This window comes from Myxocyprinus asiaticus, chromosome 2, assembly GCF_019703515.2.
Source record: "Myxocyprinus asiaticus isolate MX2 ecotype Aquarium Trade chromosome 2, UBuf_Myxa_2, whole genome shotgun sequence".
Lineage (NCBI taxonomy): Eukaryota > Metazoa > Chordata > Actinopteri > Cypriniformes > Catostomidae > Myxocyprinus > Myxocyprinus asiaticus.
In genome coordinates this window covers 11,958,501-11,985,547 of record NC_059345.1, presented here as the reverse complement: position 1 = coordinate 11,985,547, position 27,047 = coordinate 11,958,501, and the positions used below count along the sequence as shown (strand labels likewise).

General features: G+C 37.3%; 1 protein-coding gene across 3 annotated transcripts in view; it reads right to left on the bottom strand.

Moving 5' to 3' along the window:
• Positions 1–5,353: 5,353 nt before the first annotated feature.
• LOC127415693 (zinc finger protein 821-like) overlaps positions 5,354–27,047 on the bottom strand; it is a 28,689-nt gene continuing 6,995 nt past the window's right edge. For 2 of the 3 annotated variants that reach the window (XM_051654531.1, XM_051654518.1), the window contains exons 2-6: positions 15,395–15,526; positions 15,125–15,237; positions 14,684–14,782; positions 11,702–11,865; positions 5,354–11,617 (exon numbers count right to left, since the gene is read on the bottom strand). In XM_051654531.1, coding sequence (XP_051510491.1) covers positions 10,840–11,617; positions 11,702–11,865; positions 14,684–14,782; positions 15,125–15,237; positions 15,395–15,479 — 1,239 coding nt within the window. In that variant the 5' untranslated portion in view covers positions 15,480–15,526 and the 3' untranslated portion in view covers positions 5,354–10,839. Of the gene's footprint in view, positions 11,618–11,701; positions 11,866–14,683; positions 14,783–15,124; positions 15,238–15,394; positions 15,527–21,610; positions 21,748–27,047 lie in introns of those variants that run through there. The other variant, XM_051654523.1, reaches the window with a different exon arrangement.

Sequence of the window (27,047 nt, the reverse complement as noted above, 5' to 3'; positions counted from 1 at the left end):
ACATTTTAATATTGTATTGCCGTACCAATATGTATTAATTCTTCTCAGAAGCCTTAGAGTTGTCTACCCAAAGTGCTCCCTTAGACTACCCTACACCTACCTGAACATTACAAAGCATTAATAACTATATTTTGTTGCATTTTTATTTGTACCCTTTTTTGAATAAAATAGATTTGTACTGTATATTTGTACCTCTCTGTGAACTACTTAGTGCTGTTTTTTTTTTTTTTTGTTTTTTTTCCTGTTTTAATTCTATGTAAGGACACAAAGATATTGTATTTTTATTGTTACAGCTAACTTCTTGGAAGCATTGCATTTATCATGTTTGTTAAGTAAACACAATATAATATACATATACATACATATATATATATATATATATATATATATATATATATATATATATATATATATATATATATATAATATTAACACACTGGCTTGATGACTGTTTTTCTTTTGCATTCCATTGCATTGTTTATTTGTATTGTTCAAATAATAATTATATATAATTATTAATGATAAACTATACTTTTTAATATACACATACATACACGCATACTGTACATAACGGACAATTTTGAATTCTTGATTCTAATACATACCCAATGTGTAACAGCCACTTCATTATGCGTTGTGGCCACATTCCTTATTCCTTACATTTTTTAACTAGAGGTGGAAATGTATCAGTGCATCTGAGAATGAGAAATAATAATCTATTATAATTACTATAACAATACCAAATATAATGTTAATTTTTTTTTTTACCAAAATGCAGGTTTTCAACATCTGAATGTAAAATCTGGTGTATTGTAGTCGATATTCTACTAAAATGAGAATGGATTATGTAAGGATAATCAAATCAAGTGGAATCATGTATCTATACTCCAAAAAATATTTTATCCTATTTTAAGATTTATGCATTAAAATTTCATAAAATTCCATCAAATTGAATAGTGTAATTCTTAAAGTAATTTTGATTTTAAGATTTTATGAAAATTGAAATGTGTAAATCTTGAAAGTATTTTTGAGCATATGTAAATATACACCGATCAGCCACAACATTAAAACCACCTGCCTAATATATGTTTTTTTGTTTCAGGCACCATTCTGAGTAAACTCTAGAGACTGTTGTGTGTGAAAATCCCAGGAGATCAGCAGTTACAGAAATACTCAAACCAGCCCATCTGGCACCAACAATCATCCATGCGATTATCTAATCAGCAAATCATGTGGCTGCAGTGCATAAAATCATGCAGATACGGGTCAGGAGCTTCAGTTAATGTTCACATAAACCATCAGAAATGGGGAAAAATTTGATCTCAGTGATTTGGACCGTGGCATGATTGTTGGTGATGAACTGCTGATCTCCTGGGATTCAATTGTGGTGAGAAGAATAGCAGGGTTGGCACAGTTTTAACAGCACGAGTGGGACATACACAATTTTAGGCAGGTGGTTTCAATGTTGTGGCTGATCAGTGTATACAGTTGAAGTCAGAAGTTTACATACACCTTAGCCAAATGCATTTAAACTCTTTTTTTTTTTTTTTTTTTTTACAATTCCTGACATTTATAGAAAACATTCCCTGTCTTAGGTCAGTTAGGATCACTATTTTAAGAATGTGAAATGTCAGAATAATAGTAGAGAGAATGATTTATTTCAGCTTTTATTTCTTTCATCTCATTGGGTCAGAAGTTTACATACACTTTGTTAGTAGTTGGTAGCATTGCCTTTTAATTTTGGGTAGCCTTCCACAAGCTTCTCACAATAAGTTGCTGGAATTTTGGCCCATTTCTCCAGACAGAACTGGTGTAACTCAGTCAGGTTTGTAGGCCTCCTTGCTCGCACACGCTTTTTCAGTTCTGCCCATAGATTTTCTATTGGATTAAGGTAAGGGCTTTGTGATGGCCACTGCAATACCTTGACTTTGTTGTCCTAAAGCCATTTTGCCACACCTTTGGAGGTATGCTTGGGGCCATTGTCCATTTGGAAGATCCATTTGCGACCAAGCTTTAACTTCCTGGCTGATGTCTTGAGATTTTTCTTCAATATATCCACATAACATCCCTTCCTCATGATGCTATCTGTTTTGTGAGGTGCCCCAGTCCCTCCTGCAGCAAAGCACCCCCACAACATAATGTTGCCACCCCTATTCTTCACAATTGGGATGGTGTTCTTCAGCTTGCAAGCCTCACCCTTTTTCCTCCAAACATAAAGATGGTCATTATGGCCAAACAGTTCAATTTTTGTTTCATCAGACCAGAGGGCATTTCTCCAAAAAGTAAGATCTTTTTCCCCATGTGCACTTGCAAACTGTAGTCTGGCTTTTTTATGGTGGTTTTGGAGCAGTGGTTTCTTCCTTGGTGAGGTTATGTCGATATAGGACTCGTTTTACTGTGGATATAGATACTTGTCTTCCTGTTTCCTCCAGCATCTTCTCAAGGTCCTTTGCTGTTGTTCTGGAATTGATTTGCACTTTTCGCACCAAAATATGTTAATCTCTATGAGACAGAATGCATCTCCTTCTGGAGCGGTATGATGGCTGTGTGGACCCATGGTGTTTATACTTGCATACTATTGTTTGAACAGATGAACGTGGTACTTTCAGGCATTTGGAAATTGCTCCCAAGGATGAACCAGACTTGTGGAGGACCATAATTTTTTTTCTGAGGTCTTGGCAGATTTCTTTTGATTTTCCCGTGATGTCAAGCAAAGAGGCACTGAGTTTGAAGGTAGGCCTTAAAATACATCCACAGGTACATTTCCAATTGACTCCAATTAGCCTATCAGAAGCTAATTGTCTAATTGCCTAAAGGCTTGACATAATTTTCTGGAATTTTCCAAGCTGCTTAAAGGCATAGTTAACTTAGTGTATGGTTCTTCTGACACACTGGACTAATTTCGCAGTGGCCTCTTAATTTTTTCCAGAGCTGTGTGTGTGTGTATATATATATATATATACACGTACAGTTGAAGTCAGAAGTTTACATACACTTAGGTTGAAGTCATTAAACTCATTTTTTAACCACTCCACAGATTTAATATTAGCAAACTATAGTTTTGGCAAGTCAATTAAGTCATCTACTTTGTGCATGGCACAAGTCATTTTTACAACAATTGTTTACAGACAGATTGTTTCACTTTTAATTGACTATACAACAATTCCAGTGGGTCATAAGTTAACATTCACTAAGTTAACTGTGCCTTTAAGCAGCTTGAAAAATTCCAGAAAATGATATCAAACCTTTAGGCAATTGGCCAATTAGATTCTGATAGGCTAATTGGAGTCAATTGGAGGTGTACCTGTGGATGTATTTTAAGGCCTACCTTCAAAATCAGTACCTCTTTGCTTGACATCATGGGAAAATCAAAATAAATCAGTCAAGACCTCAGAAAAAATTGTGTACCACCACAAGTCTGGTTCATCATTGGGAGCAATTTCCAAATGCCTGAAGGTACCACATTCATCTGTACAAACAATAGTACACAAGTATAAACACCATGGGACCACGCAGCCATCTTACCGCTCAGGAAGGAGATGCATTCTGTCTCCTAGAGATGAATGTTTGGTGCAAATCAATCCCAGAACAATAGCAAAGGACTTTGCGAAGATGCTAGAGGAAACAGGTAGACAAGTATCTATATCCACAGTAAAACAAGCCCTATATCGACGTAACCTGAAAGGCTGCTCGGCAAGGAAGAAGCCAGTGCTCCAAAACCACCATAAAAATGCCAGACTACAGTTTGCAAGTGCTCACGGGGACAAAGATCTTTTCAGAACTACTCAAACCAGCCCATCATGCCACACTCCAAGTCACTGAGATCAAATTTTTTCCCCATTCTGATGGTTGATGTGAACATTAACTGAAGCTCCTGACCTGCATCTGCTTGATTTTATGCACTGTACTGCTGCCACATGATTGGCTGATTAGATAATCACATGGATGATTGTTGGTGCCAGATGGGCTGGTTTGAGTATTTCTGTAACTGTTGTTCTCCTGGGATTTTAAACTGTCTTTAGAGTTTACTCAGAATGGTGCCAAAAACAAAAAACATCCAGTGATCGGCAGTTCTGTGGATGGAAACGCCTTGATGGTGAGAGAGGTCAACAGAGAGTGGCCAGAGAGGTTTGAACTGACAAAATCTACAGTAGCTCAGATAACCGCTCTGTACAATTGTGGTGAGAAGAATATCATCTCAGAATGCTATTCTGATATGTGAGTTGGCACTGTTTTATAATATAAATGTATCAAATTTATACATTCTTTAAACTTTGGTTTCGAGTACAACTAACTCAAAATTATCAAGTACAAAATCGCGGCTGTTTGGAATACCCATAAGCTCTCGTGCTTGAATAAATTATGTATGTTTGGTCAAGACAAGGGAACTTATAGAGATATATAATTATTAAAAATGTATATAGTTTTAATTCTTATGACTGTTATTGTTTTGTTGTAGCTGTTGATAGTTGTGATTTCTGTGAAGTCACCATTAGGGTGATTAGTGTTACCTCTCGTGAAATTTAAGTCATTCTTCTCTACTCAATTGTGCTTTACAAAAGTGCAGATTTATGTGCACTAAGTACTGAGGAGAATCCAATATGCCATATGGCTTACAGAGATTCCAGTCATAATTTTCTTTACACTAAGACGTGCTTTAACTCCATTCAAATAATTAAATAAAAACAACTGTACTTAAATCACAGACGAGTTAAGTTTACTTGTAACTAGTAAACTGTACTTAAATAATTAAGTTCACTATATTTGAGCTAAATAACTAATCAGTTAATTAGATTTTACAGTGTCTGTTGGGAAAAGTTGTCATTTATGAACTGTTATAGATTTATTACAATATTTGTTTGCCAAAACAATTGTTTGGTACTTTATTATTATTATTTTTATTTACAGTTTTGCTGTTTCATGATTGTTTTTTAGTTTTATAATAGTTTACATTTTTTTCTGAAAAGCTTATAGTAGGTTGTTCCATTGTGACAACTTAGCCCATATAGTGTGACATCATGTATACAATGAGTTCTCTTTAATTCTGGGCAATAATGGCAGAAATCAACAGCTTTTTTCTTAGCCAAGACTTTAAGGTATGTGCCTATAGAGAAACGGACTTCAAAAAATAAACCAACCCAAGGAGATGAACTGGAGATAAACTTATCTTAAGTTTTAAATGTCATATATAAGTGATGTGCTTCTCATAACTATTGACATGTCAGTGAAGTATGCTTTTTCCTTGAGTGCAAGTCCGCAGTCTTTGACTCTGGCTGTCTCACAAAGAGAAGGCTCTTTGTGAGACACCAGCGACAGTCTTTTTCTGAGCAAGGCAGAGAGAAAGAGACTAATAGACAAACTCTTAGCAGTAAAGTCTATGTTTATTTCACATTCTATTTCTGCGTTTATAATGAGCTTTCAATCTGTTAACCCAATAACAAAACATGGCTTTCTGAACAGGACCATTTGGCGGCATGACCAAATAATTACAGTGCTATTCTTTTCACTCCCATTAAATTTCATTCATGTCGGCCTTGTAGAGATTTGTAAACATTACAGTGGAAATATCTAGATAAACTTAACAAGGCAAATAATTACTGGACTCAATAAATTAAATGGTAAAAAGTAGCTCGTATAAATGCATCTAGAACGTAGTTTATAACATGCAAGTTCAATTGCTAGTGCTTTACTAACATATATGAAATGGAAATAGTTTTTTTATTCATACATGTCACATGGCAATGCATACCACTTAAAATACTTGAATAATGTGGAGACTAAATAGGGTTATCAAACATTTGAAAATACTCTTTTTATATTTATATTTCATCTTTAAAATAGACAATGCATCCTGCCAACCACTCTTTCTGGATCTTTTTACTTTGTCTTGAATTAGGATTCATTTCCACTTGAATGCTACCATACATTGTTTAAAATGAATTAATAAATAAAAATTTCCTCCTTGCTAAATCTGCATGCATTAACATAAAAATAAAAAAGTATGGATGGATCCCGTGGTCAAGGTTATGTACTTGAGGGCCAATGTCTAGACTGTCTAGAGTTGCCTGAGGTTTGTGATCTGGTGCATTTGAGTCCATTTACTTTCATATCAACTGCATAGTAGTAATACAAAGTGTCCAAGGTTTCTGAGTACAGCTCTCAATTGCATAATGATGTGTAGAACACCTTTGAGAGCTGAACACATACAATAAATCCTTTCCTTTACTTTCAAATCATCATCAATACTTTAAAACAACACAAATGTGGGACCGGTATCCAGTATAATAAGCATACATTTGTTGTCTACAACTGTGCATGAACATACAGAGGTATCTCTATAGATGGTAAATGAACACATTGTGAACGTTTACGCTGAACTATACACTGTAGTGTAGTAATGAGTAACTTGCAATAGGTATTGAAATTAAATATAAGACATACAAATCATAAACACACAGCCTACCCTGTTTTCAAGAGGTACTTACAGATGTACAGAGGTCCATGAGCATGACTGACTTTTGGCTCCCCCCTCCAATATGAAACACTGAGAACTGAATTAACGTTAAAGTCAACATGAAATTATTCACAACCCATTTTACTTACGTACTGAGAGCGTTTACATGCACAGCAATACATTGATAACGATTAAAATCAGCTAATAAAAAATGACAATGTTTACATAAGATGAAATAATCAGACTATTTTCTACTTTTGACACCAAAACGTGCAGATTAGATAAGCCGGTAAGAACACTGGTAAAGGTGTTTATATGCAATGTGAAATTGGGATAACGGGCAAAAATCTACATGTGCTGATCAGTTGATATTCAGATGAGCATGACATCTTGTCAGTTCTTCAGTTAAAGAAACAGCTCATTAGTCACTCAACGAGACCACAAGTGTTCACCCCAGTGACAGAACGATTTTTTCCTGACCATTTTAATGTGCTTTTCTAGGTGCTGGAACAGCGAACTCATCAGGGAGTCCCAGCAGTCAAGGATTAACAATTTCCCGCTGGCAGACGCTGAAGTGCGCTCCATTTCTCCCGTACTGGCCGGAGAATATGTAAATGAAGCTTACACTTAAAAATCCCTGGAAAAATCAGCTAGTGTGGCGCTGGCTTAAGGCGTTTACATGACCTCATACGTTGTCGGCTTATCAAGCATAATCGCTTCTGAAGACAGATTTAATCACTGGAGTCATATGGATTTCTTTTATGCAGCCTTTATGTGCTCTTTAGACCTTCAAAGTTCAGACCACCATTCACTTGCACTGTATGGACCTACAGAGCTGAGATAATCTTCTAAAAATCTTAATTTGTGTAATGCAGAAAAAGAAAGTCAGATACATCTGGGATGGCATTAGGGTTAGTAAATGATGAGAGAAATTTCAATTCTGGGTGAACTATCCCTTTAACCCCAAAAATAAAATTCTGTCATCATTTACTCACCCCAATGTTATTTCAAACCCATATGACTGACTTTCTTCAGTGGAACACAAGGAGAAAATATAAATAATGTTGATGCTGCACAATTAAAATGAATGAATAGTTACTGAGGCTGTGTCAGTCACTAATATTCTGCTTAACATCTCATTTTGTGTTCATGTTCAACGGAAGAAAGTCTTATAACTTTGAACAGCAAGAGGGTGAGTAAATGATCACAGAATTACCACATTAACCATTGGCAAGATTTTAGAAAGGCTGCATTACTTAAAAGAGTAGCCTAAAACCATGCCTAAATACCACTCAGCTATCGGGTAACATTAGTTTCCCCACCCTCGCACCCTAGATGACGTCAGATAAAAAGGAATGTTTCAGAGTAAGCAAGTTAATACATTTTGATAAAAGATTAAAAAAAAAAAAAATCTTTGAATAACATGTAAAGATCATGCACAACAAGACCAGGAATGTGCATTAAGAAAGTAAATAGAGTCCATTTGAATTTCATGTTGACTTAAAACTAGTGTAAAGGGAGTTTTTTTAATGTATACAATATTTGCCATTTCTATTTTTTAGCGTACATATTCAATATTGTTTCATACTGGAGGGATTTCTCTCTGAGTATTCATCCTGGTTATTTCATTGTACGTGCATTCGCTAAACATTTACATCATTGCACATCTAATAGAAATAGGGCTCAAAAATCATTTACCTGTATTTAAATATTAAAACCCTAGAACAACCTTCCAGTGACAAAGGCAACATAAATTTTTGTACACTAATTATTTTGCCATAGAGATCAAGCACACACTAAGTGCCTCACTGTTCACAACAAGCATTCCCAGTTCCAGTGCATGACCACACTGGTTTTAAGAGGTAACGTACACATCATACAGTACAGTGACAGCAGCAGAGGAGGAGATTGGTTGGTTAGTCAAGATATAATGGAGTTGAGTAATATCCTTATGGATCTCTTGGCTCAGCTGCAGAGTTTGGAGTGTGAACAATGTACAAAAGAAAATGATATATGAGGAAGAGGAGGTCTCCTGCTCCTCTATATCCTCAGGCTGTGAGGATGCAGTTTGATCCTCACCATCCCTGAGTACCTGCACAAATATCAACCCGTGTAGCATTATGTTAAGTATAAAGCCTTTGCGAGGTCAAAGAAATGTGTCTGAATGTGCTTTGAAACAGATACTTTCAATATGAATCCATTCAACTATCTAACAGTACATCCTCAGAGTAGATTTGTCTCTTTTCAAAAGGACAAAAGAGTCTACTGTAGAGGCCCCGTTTCAAATGACGCCCTCAAACCTTGCAGACCTTCTCCGAGTTCACGTTTTGGTGATGTAAAGCAGTATAGACTGTCCGGTAGTAGTCCGCACTAGTGCGGCCTTAGCAAAAAATGTGCATCGAAGGTGCATAAGAGCGCCAACACCCTAGAGGTTATGTCATGTCAGTTAGCGCTGTGAATAACCCTGACCTTTCCAGGCATTTGTGATAACTGGATCCAGAATTTAAAAAATAATTTTGATTCAGACAAATTCGCTAATGGATCATTCAGACTGATTTTGGAGCCATTTTGACCCATCACTAACCCAAAAGAACAATTCTCTCACAAATCTGACATCACTTGCGAGCAAGGGGCCATTTACACCGAATGCATTTTTCCATCGTCTGCACTGTTTTCGAATTGTTTTTCTATGTAAACATGCGCTGTTTTTTTGTAATGTATTGCACAGCAGCGCCGCATTTATTTAGACACTTTTTCATCTTAAAAAGAACGTCAACTCTTAAAAGACATGTCTCAAGACATCTTCGTTCTGTTCTATTCGTTATGCTGCATCTAGCTTTTTTTTAAGCGCAGCAATGAATGTATTCGGTCTGAACCCCCTTCCTCTACCCAAGAGCAATCTAGCTAATCTAGTGTGATTTTCTGAAAAATAACTAGAAAAATTTACATTCACCATAGGCTTTTCTATGACTTTAAAGATCCGATCAATTTCCACAACTTTTCCAGGCCTGGAAATCGCAATTGAAAAATTCTCTGATATTTCCAGGTTTTCCATTACCATGGAAACCCTGAACTGGGATGCACATGCACAGTCCGCGAGTGCTGATGGTGCAAATTTGCGTCAAGTGCACTATGCACAAGACATAGTGGCCGACAGGAAACCGAAGTATACTTTGGCCTTAACACGGAGGCATCCATCGACTAACAATAATTTTAGACAGGCGGGAAGCTGTGCTTTCAGAAATCCAGTTCCAGTTGGTTTCAATTGGACTTTCAAGAAGACCTAAATTAGCTTGTTCAGATATCTTTGATTAGAGATGGATTTTAACTTGGCAGAACGGTGGCCCTCCTAGAGTGGATTTGAGTAGCCCTGCCCTATGGTATCTTGGACTTCACAGACATGCATGATTAAAGACGACGTGACTGCAAGTCCACACAAGTGCGCCATTTGGAACAGGGCCATTGAGTCACCTTGCCTCCTAACAGCGTTTAAATAAAGTGATGTAGTTTCAGTGAATCTGTAGGGAAATTATTGTAGTACATGTTGGCATAAGGAACGTCGAGTCAGTGTGTGGGATCCAGACAGAGGCCACAGGTGAAACTGAGCCATGCAGAGAGCCCATGGTGAGGTAGTTGGTTCTGTGAATATAAGCTATCCAGTGACCCAATCTAGGTTCCTGGGAGGTGAGCCATGTTTACAGGTAAACTCCAACCTTTTAGACTGGCAAATTTTAAAAGTAGGCTGAACAGAGTGTGGAGTGGCTTCATTTCTCACTCCCATCACTGTGGATCTGTGTGCAAACAGAGACACTTTACAGAAGGTCTCACTGCTCTGAACAAAGAAGGCTAAAATCATGAAAATGAAGTAGAATGAATCTTCTAAAACATGCTTATAGGCAGGGAAACATATCTGCCCTTCTGTCAGAGTCTGAATTTTTATATAAATTCAGTTTATGTTACATAAATCCATTAAGAGTGGTTCACACTAATAGTGACTGCAGCACTGGAGGTCACCGAGTCACTGAACTGTAGGTTCCTAGTAGGTATTCCTACTTGACTGCAGTATCCAACTGAATCAGGCTGTGGATTATGTGAGCTTCATTGTTGGAACTCCCTCTGGAAGTCACTGTTTCATATCACTGCACATTAGCATGAAGCTCAACTTTGTTGCATTGCCAACGCTCTCTATCGTTCACGACGCCTCAAATCGCCAACTCTTATTGAAAAGAAATTACTTCTGGTCGCTTTGTTGCAGCAAAATGCTGTCAGAGTTAACGCCTTTTGAAACTGCTAGTCCATTGTAATCATATAGCAGTTATAGTCAAGTTTTTATTTTTCAAATATTTTCCGAATGTTGGGCTGAGAGGTGTTGGGAGCTGTGCTCATTACGGCAGCTTCGTGAACAGACCGTTATCCATGGAGGGAACTGACATTGGGAAGGAAAACTGGAATAGATTCATGTCAGCAGTCAGAGCTGCCATTGCTGCAGGGTCATGCTCGATCTGGTTTCGCAGTGATGGGTCAATCTTCTCCAGACGCCTCTTTAGCCTCTTAGCTTCCCTTTCACGAATTAAGCGTGCCTGCCTCTTCTCAGGCGTTTCATTCGCCCTTTTGAGTCGCATGGCCTCCCGGTCGCGCTGTAGACGCCGCGCCCTCTGGTCATCAGTCTCCTGCATCCGTTGCATTCGCTTCGCTTCGCGGTCTCGCAAGCGTCGCATCTCGCGTTCCTCCGGCGTCTCGCATGCCCGTTTGGACTTTTTGGCCGTTCGCTCACGTTCTAGCCGCTGCATTCGCACTTCCACAGGCTCATTCTTCCTACGCATTGCCCATTTTCTCATTGACAGTGATTGGGCATCCACAAGCTGCTGGTAGGCTATGCAGCTGTTGCAAACCAACAGAACCCCAGCAGGGTACACGGTCATTGGGTTCAGAAGGTCTGGAAGAGGCGGAAGACCCATGTTGGACGGACTTAGGCCTTCGGAAAGTGAGGGAAGAGGAGGCGCAGAAGAGAGGAGGCCGTCTGGCATTGAGGTCAGTGCAGGCCCAGGACTGGTGCCGGGGTTTGTCATGGAGCTTCTAGGTAGGGAGTTGGACATGGAGCAGGCCTCACCATCACTGTTGATTTCTATACTGCTCATGTTGAGGAATTCCTTCAACTTTTCCCTACAATTTCAGAGGAAGAAAATGTTAGAGCATCAACTTTTTAAAAAACTAAGATGAAATTATGTCATGGAGTAATGAGCTGACCTGTTGAAGTTGTTGGTGTCGGTGAAGCGAGCTCCACACACTGCACAATTGGATAAACGGTCCTCAGAATGGATGAGAATATGGCGGCCAAGAGAGCCCGGAGAGCTGAGTGCTCGTCCACAAACAGGACAGACATAACTCTTACTGCCACCCACTGCTGTGTGCTGTTGGAAAAGGGGTTAAGGAGCAGTGTACTTAAACATACATGCACATTTATAAATGATATACAGTACTGTGCAAAAGTTTTAGGCACATAAGATGTTTCACAAAAACGTTTTTGTCTTAAGATGGTTATTTATATCTTCAGCTTTAGTGTGTCAATAGCAAATACAAATGTTAGACTCATAAACATTGCTTTTGCAAATAGAACAGAATAGAAGAACAGGGAGCCCTGCAACAGATGGCATGAAACCCAAAGAGCCCCCAACTGAACATCGAGTCAGTCTGGGATTACATGAAAAGACAGAAGCAATTGAGATAGAAGAACTGAGGTGGATTCTCCAAGAAGTTTGGAACATCCTCTTTGCCATCAACCAAGAAAAACTGTGTCCAAGTGTACTTAGGAGAATTGGTGCTCTTTTATGGACAAAGGTGGTCACATCAAATATTGATTTCGCTTTTTTTTTTTTTTTATCTTTACTAGACTTTGCATGACGTTAATTGATAAATGAAAACTATTTATGGCATTATTTTTGAAGACATCCTCACTATGCAACATTTTTCACAAATGGTTTAAAATTCCCTTTTGCATCGCCTGTGTCTCTGTGTCTAGTCATAATTTTAGGCTGTTTGTTTGCCCTTAAGGGTCTGTTGTGGGTGTTGGAAAGCATTTGTACAATGACACCATTATGATGACTGCTGATAGCTTTAATTTAAAAGAGCCTCTAGATAGATGAGATGAAGATGAACTGGGGTGAGAAAGTAAAAGTGTGTAGCTAAAAAGAGAAAAGTAGCATCTATTTATCCAAAGCATGATACTTTCTCTGAATAATGGTGGCATGTGACGCAGGTTTTGGCACATGTCTGCCTCTAGACATCTCTCACTTATCTTCCCCATTGACACTCAAAGATAACAAGCGCACTGCAATGTGTGTAAATGTCCAAGTACTTTTGAAGAGCTTGGGTCATTCTTAGGTCATTTGTATGTACATGGTTCATTCTTAGGAAACTGTGTAATTTGTGCCCCAACATCTGATATAATTAACAGGATGCTTTGTCACAATATTTGAAAAATGTTACTTTGATGTATATACAAAAGAAAGAAAAAACTATTTTATTTCAAAATGTTTGTTCAGAATATCAGCCAGTGTTACCCAATTCCTCATTACCCCTTTTGGGCCCGCGAGAAAAAAATAAAAATAAAATAAATATCAATAACTACAGTCCTGCCCAACACAAAATAGATATTGTTTTAAAGCTTAGAAGCTCTACTTTACAATGCATGTAGGCATTATGACCAAAACTGAACAAGTGCTTTGAAATTTGCAGACAAATCAGAAGTGTTCAGTTTTGATAATTTATCAAAAATTTTGCACTGTACATATTATTATAATCAGTAAAAACATCAAACTCTTCAAATAGCCATGTGCCATGTTGTTGGAAAGCTCTCAAAGAGTAGAATACAACCAGCCTATTTGTTTTACTCACAGAAAAAATGTTTTTGGACACTAGGATAAATTCTTTGTGATGCTATAACTTTTGATTGCTTTGTCGTATCAACACAAAATTACAGTTACAATTGACTTGATTGGGAACAAAACAAAAGCAGTTATTGGAGCCACCTTATTTACACCCAGAGATATATAATGTCAAATCAGAAAAATAAGATTTTGGCTCAATATTTTTTGTGATTTTTCAGCAGTTTCTTAGGCTGAGAATCTCTGCATTTATCATAATCTATATCATTAAAAAATGTGTAAAGTTTTCTTTAAAATGAAACCAAACACTTGATCCTCCTTGTTTTTTTGTTTTTTGTCGAGTTATAAGCCTTTAATTTTGGGTTTGCCACTGAGACAGGAAAGCTTTAACACTTTAAAAGGTCATTACCCTCTACTACCTTATCATCAGGGTTGGGGAGTAACGGAATACATGCAACGGGATTACGTATTTAAAATACAAAATATAAGTAACTGTATTCCACTACAGTTACAATTTAAATAATTGATAATTAGAATACAGTTACATTCAAAAAGTATTTTGATTACTGAAGAGATTACTTTGCATTTTATTGTCATTTGTTTCATTTCATATTTAGTCCTTTCAGATGGAAAACATTTATACATATAAATTATGTGATCCAAAGTGCATCTGAACAGCGGTGAAACACTTTCTTATGATGTGTTACATTCATACGAGCAGACAGAGAAGTAAGTTTGAAGTAAGTTTGGAGCAGAAGAAATAGAAATAAACCTTGTGTAAATTGTTAGGTTTAAGCTAAGCTAAAATGCTATTTCTAGCCATTTTACATGCACATGTTACCAGGCACGATCATATTTTTTTAACAAGAAAATTCACGTTGGATCATAATTTCTTTTTTTCTAGTAAGATCTTTGATATTAGGTCAAAAATCATATTCTTGATAATAATTTTTTTTATTGTTTTCCTTTAAAAATATCTAAAAATTCTTAAAACAAGATCAGTTTGATTTATCTTGTTTTAGAAACAACACTGCATAAGATATTTATGTTTTTTAGAGAATGTATTTTTAACATTTGTATTTTGTCTTACTGGACTGACAAGAGTTTTTATAGTCAAAACAAGTGAAAAAATCTACCAGTGCTGAAGAAGTAATCCAAAGTATTTAGAATACGTTAATGACCTTGAGTAATCTAACGAAATATGTTACAAATTACATTTTACAGCATGTATTCTGTAATCTGTACTGGAATACATTTCAAAAGTAACCCTCCCAACCCTGCTTATCATCATGCTTCTCCTGACAAAAAGAGGCAAGGGGCTTTGGTTTGGTATTGGTGTCCTCACCTGGTATACATGTGCGACGAGCTGATCTGGGCTACTGAACTCCAAAGAACAAAGAGGACATACATAACCACTTCCCTGTTCTGTTCCCTCCTCGTTCTCCTAATGGACACAATTTATAAATCCTACATGAAGTCTGATACAAAACCAATATTTTGTTACTACTTCAGAAGGACAATAATCCCAAATAGAAGGTCAAAGACCTATTTAGAGAATAAATCTTGTAGACAAAATAAATGTAACATTGAAATAATTTTAGTGCTTTCCAATGTTTTCGTAAATCAGTAAAGTAAGAGAATTGGTCAAGGTCGGAATACTTTTGCAAAGGCACTAAGCAGTGAAGACACTTAGTTGTCTATAAAAAAGACAATAATGCAGATCACATGAGTAAGGAAGTATGCAAGGTAATTCACAGTCTTTAGAGATCTTGCATCAGATACTCACCTCCTTGACATCATCATGTTGAATGGGGCAGTGGCCGATTTTATGACTCGTTATGCTGTAATCAGCCGAGGCATTTGATGAGTCATCTTTATCAAAATCACTATCACCGTCGTCTGGTAGCAAGAAAAAAAAAAGTTTGTTCTTATTATTAACAGTTGCTCTGTCACAGGTCACCTTGCTAATCTGTTTTAAGTCTTAACAAGAAAGGTTTTTAAATATGTTGTGAGCAATGAACAAATACTGAGTTGCACTTTAAGCCATGTAGCTCACCGCTTGTGCTGTCTTGCTCTTCAAGCTCCTGTGAGTTGTTGCTATGGCATTCACCATCCTCAATGAAGTCATCTCGAGAATCCATCTCAAAAGTGTGCTGTGGTCCTGCCAACCCAGTTGTGTGAAAAGGCCCTGTTAAAGAAACAGCATATAGTCACTGAGAATGTTTCCATATATTCAAAATAATCAGCATATATCAAGATTTATCCATTTATGCAAACAGCACATGGGCGTACTAAGCCAAATACAGGTCCACATTGAATCTGTCACTTCAGAACTCCACAGAACTGTAATGCAAGTGTCTGTTTATTTAAAGGAGTCATGACACAAGGAATCAAATTTTCCTTGATCTTTTGACATACAAGAGATCATTGTACTATAAAAACATACTGTAAGTTTCAGAACTGAAAACTTCCACCTTAATAGAAAAAGAGCATTTATTTAAACCAAGCTGCAAAAACAGCTTGTTTGGAATTCGTGGAACTTGTGACGTCACAAGTACCAAATACATCTGCATATGCAACGCCTATTTTTCCGTCACTGCACTCTTGGCCCTGCCCACTGGTGCTCAGTCAGTCACACAGGTGAAGAGGAGAGAGATGGGCCTGTCATGGGTGATTCATCCAAAATGGACTAACACAGGACACCTTCATGTGCCTGTCTGGATTAAAATGTTTTTCTACATAAACATGCACAGACAAGACGTCTCTGACCGCTTGATACATATCTCAGGCCGCTTTTAAAAGACGCGTTGTCAAGTTACATCTCTGAAGAGGAGAAGCACCATCATTCAGCTGCTGCCTTGAGTTCTTTCACCCATCTGTGCTATTTTTAGTTGTTGGTGTATGAAAACATGACTGAACGATACTGGAAACTGGATGTGTCTTCAGCATATTTTAGAGTGGATTACAGTTGTGCTCAAAAGTTTGCATACCCTGGCAGAAATTTTGAAATTTTGGCATTGATTTTGAAAATATGACTGATCATGCAAAAACTGTCTTTTATTTAAGGATAGTGATCGTATGAAGCCATTTATCATCACATAGTTGTTTGGCTCCTTTTTAAATCATAATAGTAACAGAAATCACCCAAATGGCCCTGATCAAAAGTTTACATACCCTTGAATGTTTGGCCTTGTTACAGACACACAAGGTGACACACACAGGTTTAAATGGCAATTAAAGGTTAATTTCCCACACCTGTGGCTTTTTAAATTGCAATTAGTGCCTGTGTATAAATAGTCAATGAGTTTGTTAGCTCTCACGTGGATGCACTGAGCAGGCTAGATACTGAGCCATGGGGAGCAGAAAAGAACTGTCAAAAGACCTGCGTAAAAAGGTAATGGAACTTTATAAAGATGGAAAAGGATATTAAAAGATATCCAAAGTCTTGAAAATGCCAGTCAGTACTGTTCAATCACTTATTAAGAAGTGGAAAATTTGGGGATCTCTTGATACCAAGCCAAGGTCAGGTAGACCAAGAAAGATTTCAGCCACAACTGCCAAAAGAATTGTTCGGGATATAAAGAAAAACCCACAGGTAACCTCAAGAGAAATACAGGCTGCTCTGGAAAAAGACGGTGTGGTTGTTTCAAGGAGCACAATACGATGATACTTGAACAAAAATGAGCTGCATGGTCGAGTTGCCAGAAAGAAGCCAATGCCACAAAAAATCCCAGTTACAATATGCCCGACAACACCTTGACATGCCTCACAGCTTCTGGCACACTGTAATTTGGAGTGACCAGACCAAAATAGAGCTTTATGGTCACAACCATAAGCACTATGTTTGGAGAGGGGTCAACAAGTATTGTGCTCCTTGAAACAACCACACCGTCTTTTTCCAGAACAGCCTGTATTTCTCCTGAGGTTACCTGTGTGTTTTTCTTTGTATCCTGAACAATTCTTCTGGCAGCTGTGGCTGAAATCTTTCTTGGTCTACCTGACCTTGGCTTGGTATCAAGAGTTCCCCGAATTTTGAGATGAACATTTTAATATATTCGGATGCAATGTGTTGGATGTGCGTTATGTGTAAACCCTGACATTTAGTTTTATGTTGTTGAGCTGGTTCATTCTTTTCCGACTGAGTTTACAATATGCTGTATTCGAGGGGCTGCCCAATGTTAGCCAATCATAACATTGGCCGTTTACTTTGAAGTTTTAAGGAGGCACTTAGGCCAAAACCGAGCATTTCAGACAGAGGGCCAGAGACAGTGTGCAAAATGATCATTTATTACAAAATTTTGACTGTTTTGATGCAAAAAAACTTTACTAACATTATTAGTGGACCTCAGGGAAGAAAAAAAAAAAAAGAGCATTTCATGACCCCTTTAAAGAAAATGGCTAATTTGGTTATCTTTTCAGAGTGCAGTACTTTCAACTCCGTTTAACACATCTGGCCATTTTTAAATCCATTTGGCAGATTTTTCCCCAAAATCAGCACAAAAAAAAAAAAAAAAAATCAGCAGATTCAGTCTGGGTCTGGACAAATGTTAGATCTACTTCAGTAATACAATTACCTGTTTTCTTAACCATGAGTGTCACTTGTGGTGGTGACATTTGGGGGGGGGGGGGGCTCATGAATATTAATTAGGTTATGTGCAGATAAATTCAAATAATCTTTCACTGTTTTGATAAACAGTCGGTCTTGATGATCCATTTAAGAGCTCGAATAAAAATTTCACATAATTAATTTGATAACTTGGGATTTTGTACATGGTTCAGTAAATTTTAGCCAGAATGACAGATTGGTTTTATGGTAAAGTTTTCACCTCCAGTATAAGAAGTTCCGGGTTCTAATCCGCCCTTATAAAACGTTTTATTTGAATAAACTGAGTGCATCATTGAGTGCATGATTAGTATACGTCAGTGGATATATATTATGAGCACGCATCTGGATGCGCGACAGAACATTGCTACTCGCTGTCACTCAACGCCTATAACTTTCTTTCTTTTTCTTAACACAAAGGGAGAAATTGTGAAAAAACAATATGTGCTCAGTGATGTCATACAATGGCAGTTTATGTTGACCACCTCTTCAAGCATCATAAGGACACAAAAGTATAATTCAGAAGTTTAATATAGTATTGTGTGCGACTGATGCCTTGTTCTGAAGGAAAATGATAAGATTTGGTGAGAAACAATCAGCAATCTAATGTATTATTAAGTGAAACTCTTGACCGACCGTTGATCTCCTATGCGCGTTCATGAGTCTGCACGAGAGGTTTAGATCTCCTTGCACGAGAGCAACAGTAGTTACGCTACCACTCGCAAGGTGGGGCGTTCAAGCGAAAACTCTCTTTGTTTCAATTCAACAGGACCACCAGCGATACTAACAACAGGAAACACAACATGTGCAAGCTGCACACCATAGAACAGAACTTACTAAACTACTTATTAACTTAATAAACTCCTACAAGTTTGTAGTCGAATAATTTTTTTGAACCGGAGTCCTCAAACAAACAGTGAGATGGAGTAGGTGGGAATGTCTGTCACCTCTTCACCGTTCTGAACCGGTGAGTATTTGTTACAGACCTGAAGAGAGTGAGACCAAAAAACATTGGTAGGTGTTACATTCTCAGCCAAAATCAAGTCGTTTTTAACTGGCTCATGAGATGCTGACTTTAATATTCTGTTATGAGAAAGTTTTTGGACCGGTGCCAATTCACAGCGGACAGAGTTACTCACGCGATCTTGAAAATAGAAAACAAGCTATCGATAGAATGTACCGTTGCTGTCATGGCTAGTTAGAACAAAAACTCTGATTACCATAGAAAATATGCATTTTATTGTGTGTCGTTTGTCATCAGATTAGGACACGGTGTGACTGTGACTGCCTGTAGCCTCTGTGTTTCTGTTTCTGTTCTTTTGTCACTATCACTGTGGTGGACCTGTTTTTAGATAAACAAACAATTTTCGCTTGAACACCCCAATGTCGCGAGGGGGCAGCGTGTACTGTTGCTCTCGTGCCCTATCATGAACACACACAGGACATCAACGGTCAGTGAAAATGATCACTAAATAATACATTTGATTTCCGTTTGTTTCTCACCAAACATTATCGTATGCTTCATAACAATCATGAGTCTCATGGAATAATTTATTAGACTTCTGACTTATACTTTTGCATTCTTTTGAAGCTTGAAGAGGTAGTTACCATAAATCAGAATCAGAGTGAGCTTTATTGACAAGTTTTCTTACACACACAAGGAATTTTTCATGGTGACAGAAACTTCCAGTGCAAAGAGAATGCAACCATAAATACATGCATACATTCATACAAACATATATATTTAAACATATATACATATAGTGACATAAAAATAAAACATAAGATATAACAGATACAATAGAGAAATAATGTTGTTCGAATATTTTATAAACTGCCACTGTATGTCATCATTGAGCACAAAATTTTTTATTTCACACTTTCTCCCTTTGTGTTAAGAAAAAGAAAGTCATATAGGGTTATAACAACACAGAGGTGAGTAAACAATGACTGAATTTTCATTTTGGGGTGAACTATCCCTTTAAAGGAATCTTCCAGATTCAATACAAGTTAAGCTCAGTTGACAGATTTTGTAGCATAACACTGATTACTAAAAAATAACTGACTCGTCCCTTGTTTATTTAAAAAAATAAAAAATAAAAAAATAAAAATGGAGCAAAAAAATTCAGTTACAGTAAGGCACTTACAATGGAAGTGAATAGGACCAGTTTATTCACCTTATGCACCAGAGAAACTAGCACACATCCATCTTGAAAATGTTGTCTTTGGACTTCCGTTCTAGCGTTCTTGTGGCGAGGGCGTGGTTGAGTGTCAGTCCAGGGAGAGGGGAAGCGGTAAGGATACATCCCTGGATGACACTCAACCACACCCTCACCACAGTTCTCTATATAGAAATCTATGGCGTTGATGCCAATGTGTAATTAGCTAGCGAAGTGGATTTACAGTTAATAGAGTTGCCAAAAGTTAGCCCAAGTATTTTAAAGTGTTGTTTGACATCATAACTGAAAACAGAATTTAAAACAAGAGTACTTCATGCACAAGATCCTACCTTCACATTGTGGACATACTGATATGCCTCCATACTCATGAAAGTCCAAGAGACAACACAAAGTAATTTAAAATATTTCTATCCGACACTTCTGAGGGGTATTCCAGAAAGCAAGGTTAACTTAAGGTGACATAAACCCTGAACTCTCGGTTGATTAACCCAAAACTGTCCATCGTTTTCTTTTCTTATTTGATGTAGCATTAAAACTTGCTTGTTGTTTTGTCCCATAAAAGGCCAAGGCTGGGCATTCTCAAGTAGAGGAGGGTCCATCTGCCTCCAGCAAATTGGTACTGAATGAAATGTGGTTTTAATTGAAGATCATGTGTCTGATTACACTGTGTAACAAAATGTTTTTTTTTTTTTTTTTTCCTGGGTAGTAAGTGTTATTTCCTAATTGCTTACGCCTCAAAGGTTTAGAAAATGGCTATTATTCCCCACAAACTTTGCTTTTGTGTCCAGGACAGTGATATTTTGAAATTTACCTATTTTCCAGAACATTCCAGATAGATTCAGTGCTGAGTAAACATGGAGTAACTTCTAGAACTTTCTAGAACTTTCCAGTAATATAAATAGTAGTATAAATACAGGGGCCTTAAGCCCACCAGTTCAGTTTAGTTCCAGCTGCCTAAGTGGATACATTTCTGCATTTTTCTGAGATGGCATCAAGAGGCTGCAAGCATCCGGCAGACGCATCTTGCTATGTCTGCGGTCAATTTTTCAAGATAAGAGTGAAAAAGTACTCCGTGGAAACATCCGCTAAGATGTGTGAGGCCTACAAGGCATATTTCGGCATGCCTGTCGGGGACCAAGACAAACCCTGGGCACCTCATTTCACCTGTGAGCACTGCAAAAAAAAAACTCTGGAAGGTAAGATGGACAATTGTTGCTCGGAATTTTATGTTATAAAAGTTTTTAATTTTAAAATGTTTTACAATTTTCAATGTTATTGAAAAGATATATCATATATGAAAAATGTTGCGAGAATCTCTTACACATTAGTCATGGGTGAAATAAATGTATTTTTGTAGGATGGTACAGAGGAGAAAAGAGAACCATGAAGTTTGCTATCCCAAGAATTTTGCGGGAACCCACTGACCACTCAAGCAACTGCTACTTCTGCATGGTGGACCCTTCCAAATGTCGGACTGGCAAGAACGCACCTGTTATCACGTATCCGGACCTTCCTTCATCCATCGCCCTGGTGCCACACTGCCATGAGCTCCCCGTACCCACTCCTCCGGAAAGAGAGCAGCTGTCTTTAGAAGACAGCAGCAAGTCAGAGAGCGAGGAAGATGTTGTAGATCCAGATGACAATTTCAGAGGTGGAGCTGAGGAGAGAAACCCATACTAACCCAACCAAAAAGACCTCAACGAGTTGATTAGAGATCTTGGTCTCACCAAGTCCAATGCCGATCTTTTGACGTTCAGGCTCAAGCAGTGGGACTTGCTGGATGAAAGTGTGCAAGTCGCAGATCAGAGGAAGCATCACCAACCTTTTTCCAGCTTCTTCAACCATCAAGATGGGCTCTGCTTCTGCCACAAAGTGACCAGTCTGTTCGAGGCAATCGGAATCGCCTGTAACCAGAATGAGTGTTGCCTCTTCATTGACAGCTCATCCAGGAGCCTCAAAGCCGTGCTGCTCCATAATGGTAATAAGTACCCGTCTCTTCCCCTGGCTCACTCGGTGCACCTCAAAGAAGATTACAACAGCATCAAGACCTTGCTGGATGCCTTGAAGTATGATGAGTATATTTGGGGGCTGATTCGTGAAAGTGATTTACAGAATAATCGTAAATCTCGAAGTTCTACTCACTTCTAAATCTTTTGTAGTCATTTTTGTATTACTTAAGTATAAATACATGTTAATTCGTATTCATATGTTGTTTTTTCTGACTTTATGTTAACGAAAAGACACGAATTCGCCCGTTTTCTCATTGGAAATAGGTAAATTTCAAAATATCATTGTCCTGGTCACAAAAGCAAAGTTTGTGGGGAATAATAGCAATTTTCTATACTTTTGAGGCATAAGCAATTAGGAAATAACACTTACTACCCAGGAACAAAAACTGTGTTACATAGTGTTATACATTATAGATGTTCATGATCTCAGCATTAGGGAAAAGTAACTCATCTCTTCCATTTTAATAGGAAGCTGTAAAAGGTCCCTATTGAAAGGCAGAACAAAAATGTAATTTAGAGATGGACCATGTACAGCTTCTGATGGAGTAGAGGAGGCTGAGCATCAGAAAGATACATCTTTTCATTGAATCACTTGACCACCAGCTAAAGGAGGGCACTGTGGGTGACTCAAAATGACAGCATGTCTCATTTATATTTTCAGATAATTAAGAGAGTACAATGAACAAGTCTGGAAATGTGTGCATTTATATGTACCCTACATGAATTAAAGTGATAATATAATCTCTAACCTCTATGCTATATCTGTGGTCCATGAAATTATTATCTAGTTAGTGAAGAAGAATAACAAGTGATTAATTGCTTAAGCTTTTAATTGGCAGACATTACCTACATAATGATACTATGGAATGTCATTTTATAAATAACATTAATATTCATTGACTGAGGGAACTGCAAATAGAATGTGGGTGCTATAATAATTTTATTCTATGAAATGTATAGAATAAAAATGATTTATTAGAAGGGCTAAATATAAATACATAAAGCCCTCTCTTCACAGTGAAGAGTGTGGGGGACTTTACAATGTGTTCTGCGTTAAAAATATTACAGTATTAAAAACTTCCCATTAAAAGTTAAAGCACAATGTACACAATTTGTTCACTTTTGAATGCAAATCTGCGGTGTGTGAGACTGGAAATGCCGGAGTAAAGAAGATTTGTGAGGTAAAGATTGCACTTTACCATAATATTGCTTTAAAAGTATAATATTGTGCGTAATCTGAACTTCCACATCCACTGTGTCACTATTAAAAGGGCACTCATATGCTGACAGCCTCTTAAACTTACTGACATCTACCAGAAATAAACTAACTCTGGAACATAACTTACTCCAGAGCAGGTTATGTTCAGAGTAAGTTCCTATGGCTACTAACATACCCTGAGCGTTACCTCAGTTTTTGGAGCCAAAAGTTGAGGTTATCTGCTTACTCTGAGTAAACTTACCCAGGTAAGTCGCTTAACCTGCTATCAGGAATACTCCTCTGGCCATCTTATCATGTCATTCACCCATCACGTTATAGATAAAGTGAACGTTTTATTTTATATTCCGTTTACAACAGTTTTAATCACATTTAAACCTTTTACAAACATGGGGTGAAAAGTAATTTAAAAAAGAACAAATGTAACTACCTTTAATGTTATGAACTTGCATATGAAATAATACGAGCTGTCAATGTTTGGAATTTCATGTCAACTACACATTTTAACACAAATTATTAACAAGTTGAAACCTAAGAAAATGAGCAGAATTACACTTATAACAATAAAACAGCTTGTAACCTGATAAACTGCAGTGTGTTGTAGCTGTCTGAATGTGATCTGTATGGAGTTAGAATTGTTTCTAATTTAGAAACAAATGGAAAGAGATCCACAAATAATGTATTACAGATAAATTACATTAATGGATAATGGAAACCAAATTATTGCCATAGCAGATCTTGTACACTGTGTAATATAGGGTATTAATTTATGATTTGTGCTCCTAAGATCATCTAATATGATTCATGTTTTATTAGGGCACTATCTGCACTACTGATCTTTTGTAGTGTCTGGTAGTGTGTCTGTTTGGATCTGCCATGTAACATTAAGAGTAATGGTTTTGACGACACATACATACATTTCCATTCTGTAGCTAGGAGTTTTAGTCAAGAAACTTGGTTAAAATTAAACTAGCAGACTCCTACAGTCAGCCAGGTTAGCTATAATGATCAGGACACTCTGCAAATGGGCAATTTTCACAATTTTAACAAGACACTAAACAGGTTTATAACTGAGAGAAAATGATACGAACATTAAGTCGCAGTATTCTTCTGATGCCGTCCATTTCTTTAAAAGTTTGCGGCCTTGGAGCTTATCTGTAAGTGCTTGATTCCATGCTCATGAGAGCGCTGTGACTCTGGTCCCGCCCTGATAGTTTAACAAAGCATGATTGGTTGATGACAGAACGTACTACGATTGATCCGAGTAATGTGGCTTTTATCTGATTGGCTTGAGTAGATGATGGTGGAGTCCACCTATTTGTGGATCCACAAATAAATGCTGGACAGCGTTGTATTTGTGAGTTAAACAATATATTTATAAATAATTTTTTTATTTGCAAATATCATTTTATATATTTGTGAATTCACTTTCTTTTTTTTTCTTTTTTTTTGTGAAACTCCTAACATATATTTGTAAATGTCATTCTTTTTATTGTGAATTCATTTCATTTTTGTGAAACTCCTTACATTTATTTGTGGGCCAACTTTCTATTTGTGAATCTCTTTCCATTTGTCTCTGAATTAGAAACAATTCTAACTAGATCTAAATAGATCTGCCAGGTAAAATTTACCTATGTGTGTGTTGGAAAAACTAACATTTACAGTGACAGAAAAACACCTCACTAACATTTTCACTTAGCAAAGGGGTGGTGTAGCAGAGATGGGACACTTCCATTAAAATGAATGGGAGAAATTGGAATGCCCAACCAAGAAACTAGTACTCAAGGGTCAGCAGATGTAGAAAGGAAGTCCGGCCTTACAGTTAAAAGAGCCAATCACCTTTTAGAGACAGACATCGCCTGTCAATCAACTCGAGAACGCGTATGCGCATTAGCTGTACAAGCCCGGAAAATTAAAGAATGTGTAAAGAATCACAATTTATGATACCAGTGTTGTCAGATTTTACTGCTGATTTGAAATCTGTTTTTTGATCATAAACTTGACCAACCATTTTTGAGATTTCGGTGTTCCCCATTTCAAGCAGATAGGAGCTGCACTGTCATGACTGGAAATAGCCTCCCGAGAGCATTCCAAAGATGGCCGACAGTGGACTGACGTGCTAGAAAGACTTAGTGTAGACTCACACCATCAACTCTTGGTGAAAAATACTTTCTGTGCTCCCACACATAATCCATTTTGATCGACTTTTCTCAGTAGCTTCAATACAAACCGGAGGTTAAGAGACAAAACATGGAGGCGCGGAGTGCTGAAAAGGGGCAGGGCTAAATAAGGTGAATAAACATTGAAATACACAATGTTTCAAAAGTATAGCCATAAACATTACATAAAATCAGGGATTTACCAGTGTTTACAAGATTACGTGGTTTACTGTCGTTACATCGTCATGACAACAAAGTTGTAATATTGAATATAACTGAACATAGATAAGGTTATGATATGTTAACACATATCATAGTCTTGTGGCTATACTTTTAAAATAATGTATATTTTAAATGTTTATGATCTGGCCCCATTCACTTCAATTGTAAGTGCCTTATTGTAACAGTGATTCTTGCTCTTTTACAAAAAATTTAATAAATGTAGAGGGGTATCTCAATCTGAACGTGATATGGTTGTTACAACAATAAAATACAACAATATAACTCCTTGGAACACACACTAAAAAGCCATTTTCTTATAAATTCTTGTATTCTTGAAAGAAAAGACAACCCAAGATGCAATTACAGTAAATAGTGACAAACACTAACATACTACCTAACATCTCCTTTTGTGCTCCACAGAAAAAAAGGACATGATTCTTATCATTCTTGTTAATGCTACATTAAAACTTTACATATATGCGTGTTGACACATATAGGCACATGCACACTCCACCTCACGCTCACCAACCCCCACATCACACTGACTGAACTTACAACATACAATGCAGTCCCAGAGGAAACAGCCTGCATCTCCTGCTGGCGAGTCATAGCTTCTAATGTGAGAATCTTCTCCTCCAGAGACACTCTGTACGCCCACACACCCACTCAGCATGCATCCCATTAATCTATCTCTGCCATCTACCAAACACCTTCTGCAAGACTTATAATGTTTGCATCTGCGCAAACTCAATGGCAATCAGCTTATAGATAAAACAAGATGTTTACATATGCTGAAGAAAATGTTATGCAGTGTTCTAAATGGTTGATTGCATTGCTAGGTGGTTGCTAGGGTGTTGCTTACTAGCCCAAATCAAAAGAGCCCGTCCCCAAAACTCTATCAGTCAACTCTATCATTCACATGTACTTTGATTTCAGTTGGACTAAAACAATAAGGCTGTCAAATAAAATTCGAAATTTGAATATTCTTGAATTTAAAATAAAAAACGAAATTCGAATGCTAAAATGAGCATTCAAATATTGGATGTGTGCCAAGCACTTATAATGAATTCTTGGGCTAAAACAGACGCAGTGGAATGAATAAAACAGAACGCGGATTTCTCTAGATGCATTTAAAAAGTTTCATTTCCTTTTAAATAGAAACAGCATCTAAAAAATGCATTGTTACTGCACAAAATGCTGAAATAAACAGCGAGACATGGTGCAACAGTCAAAGTTGTCTGTCTAGTAGTGCATGCGTACATAGAAAAAGATGGACACGTTCTGAGTGAACAGCCCGCTGGAACTAAGGGGCCGGGGCCA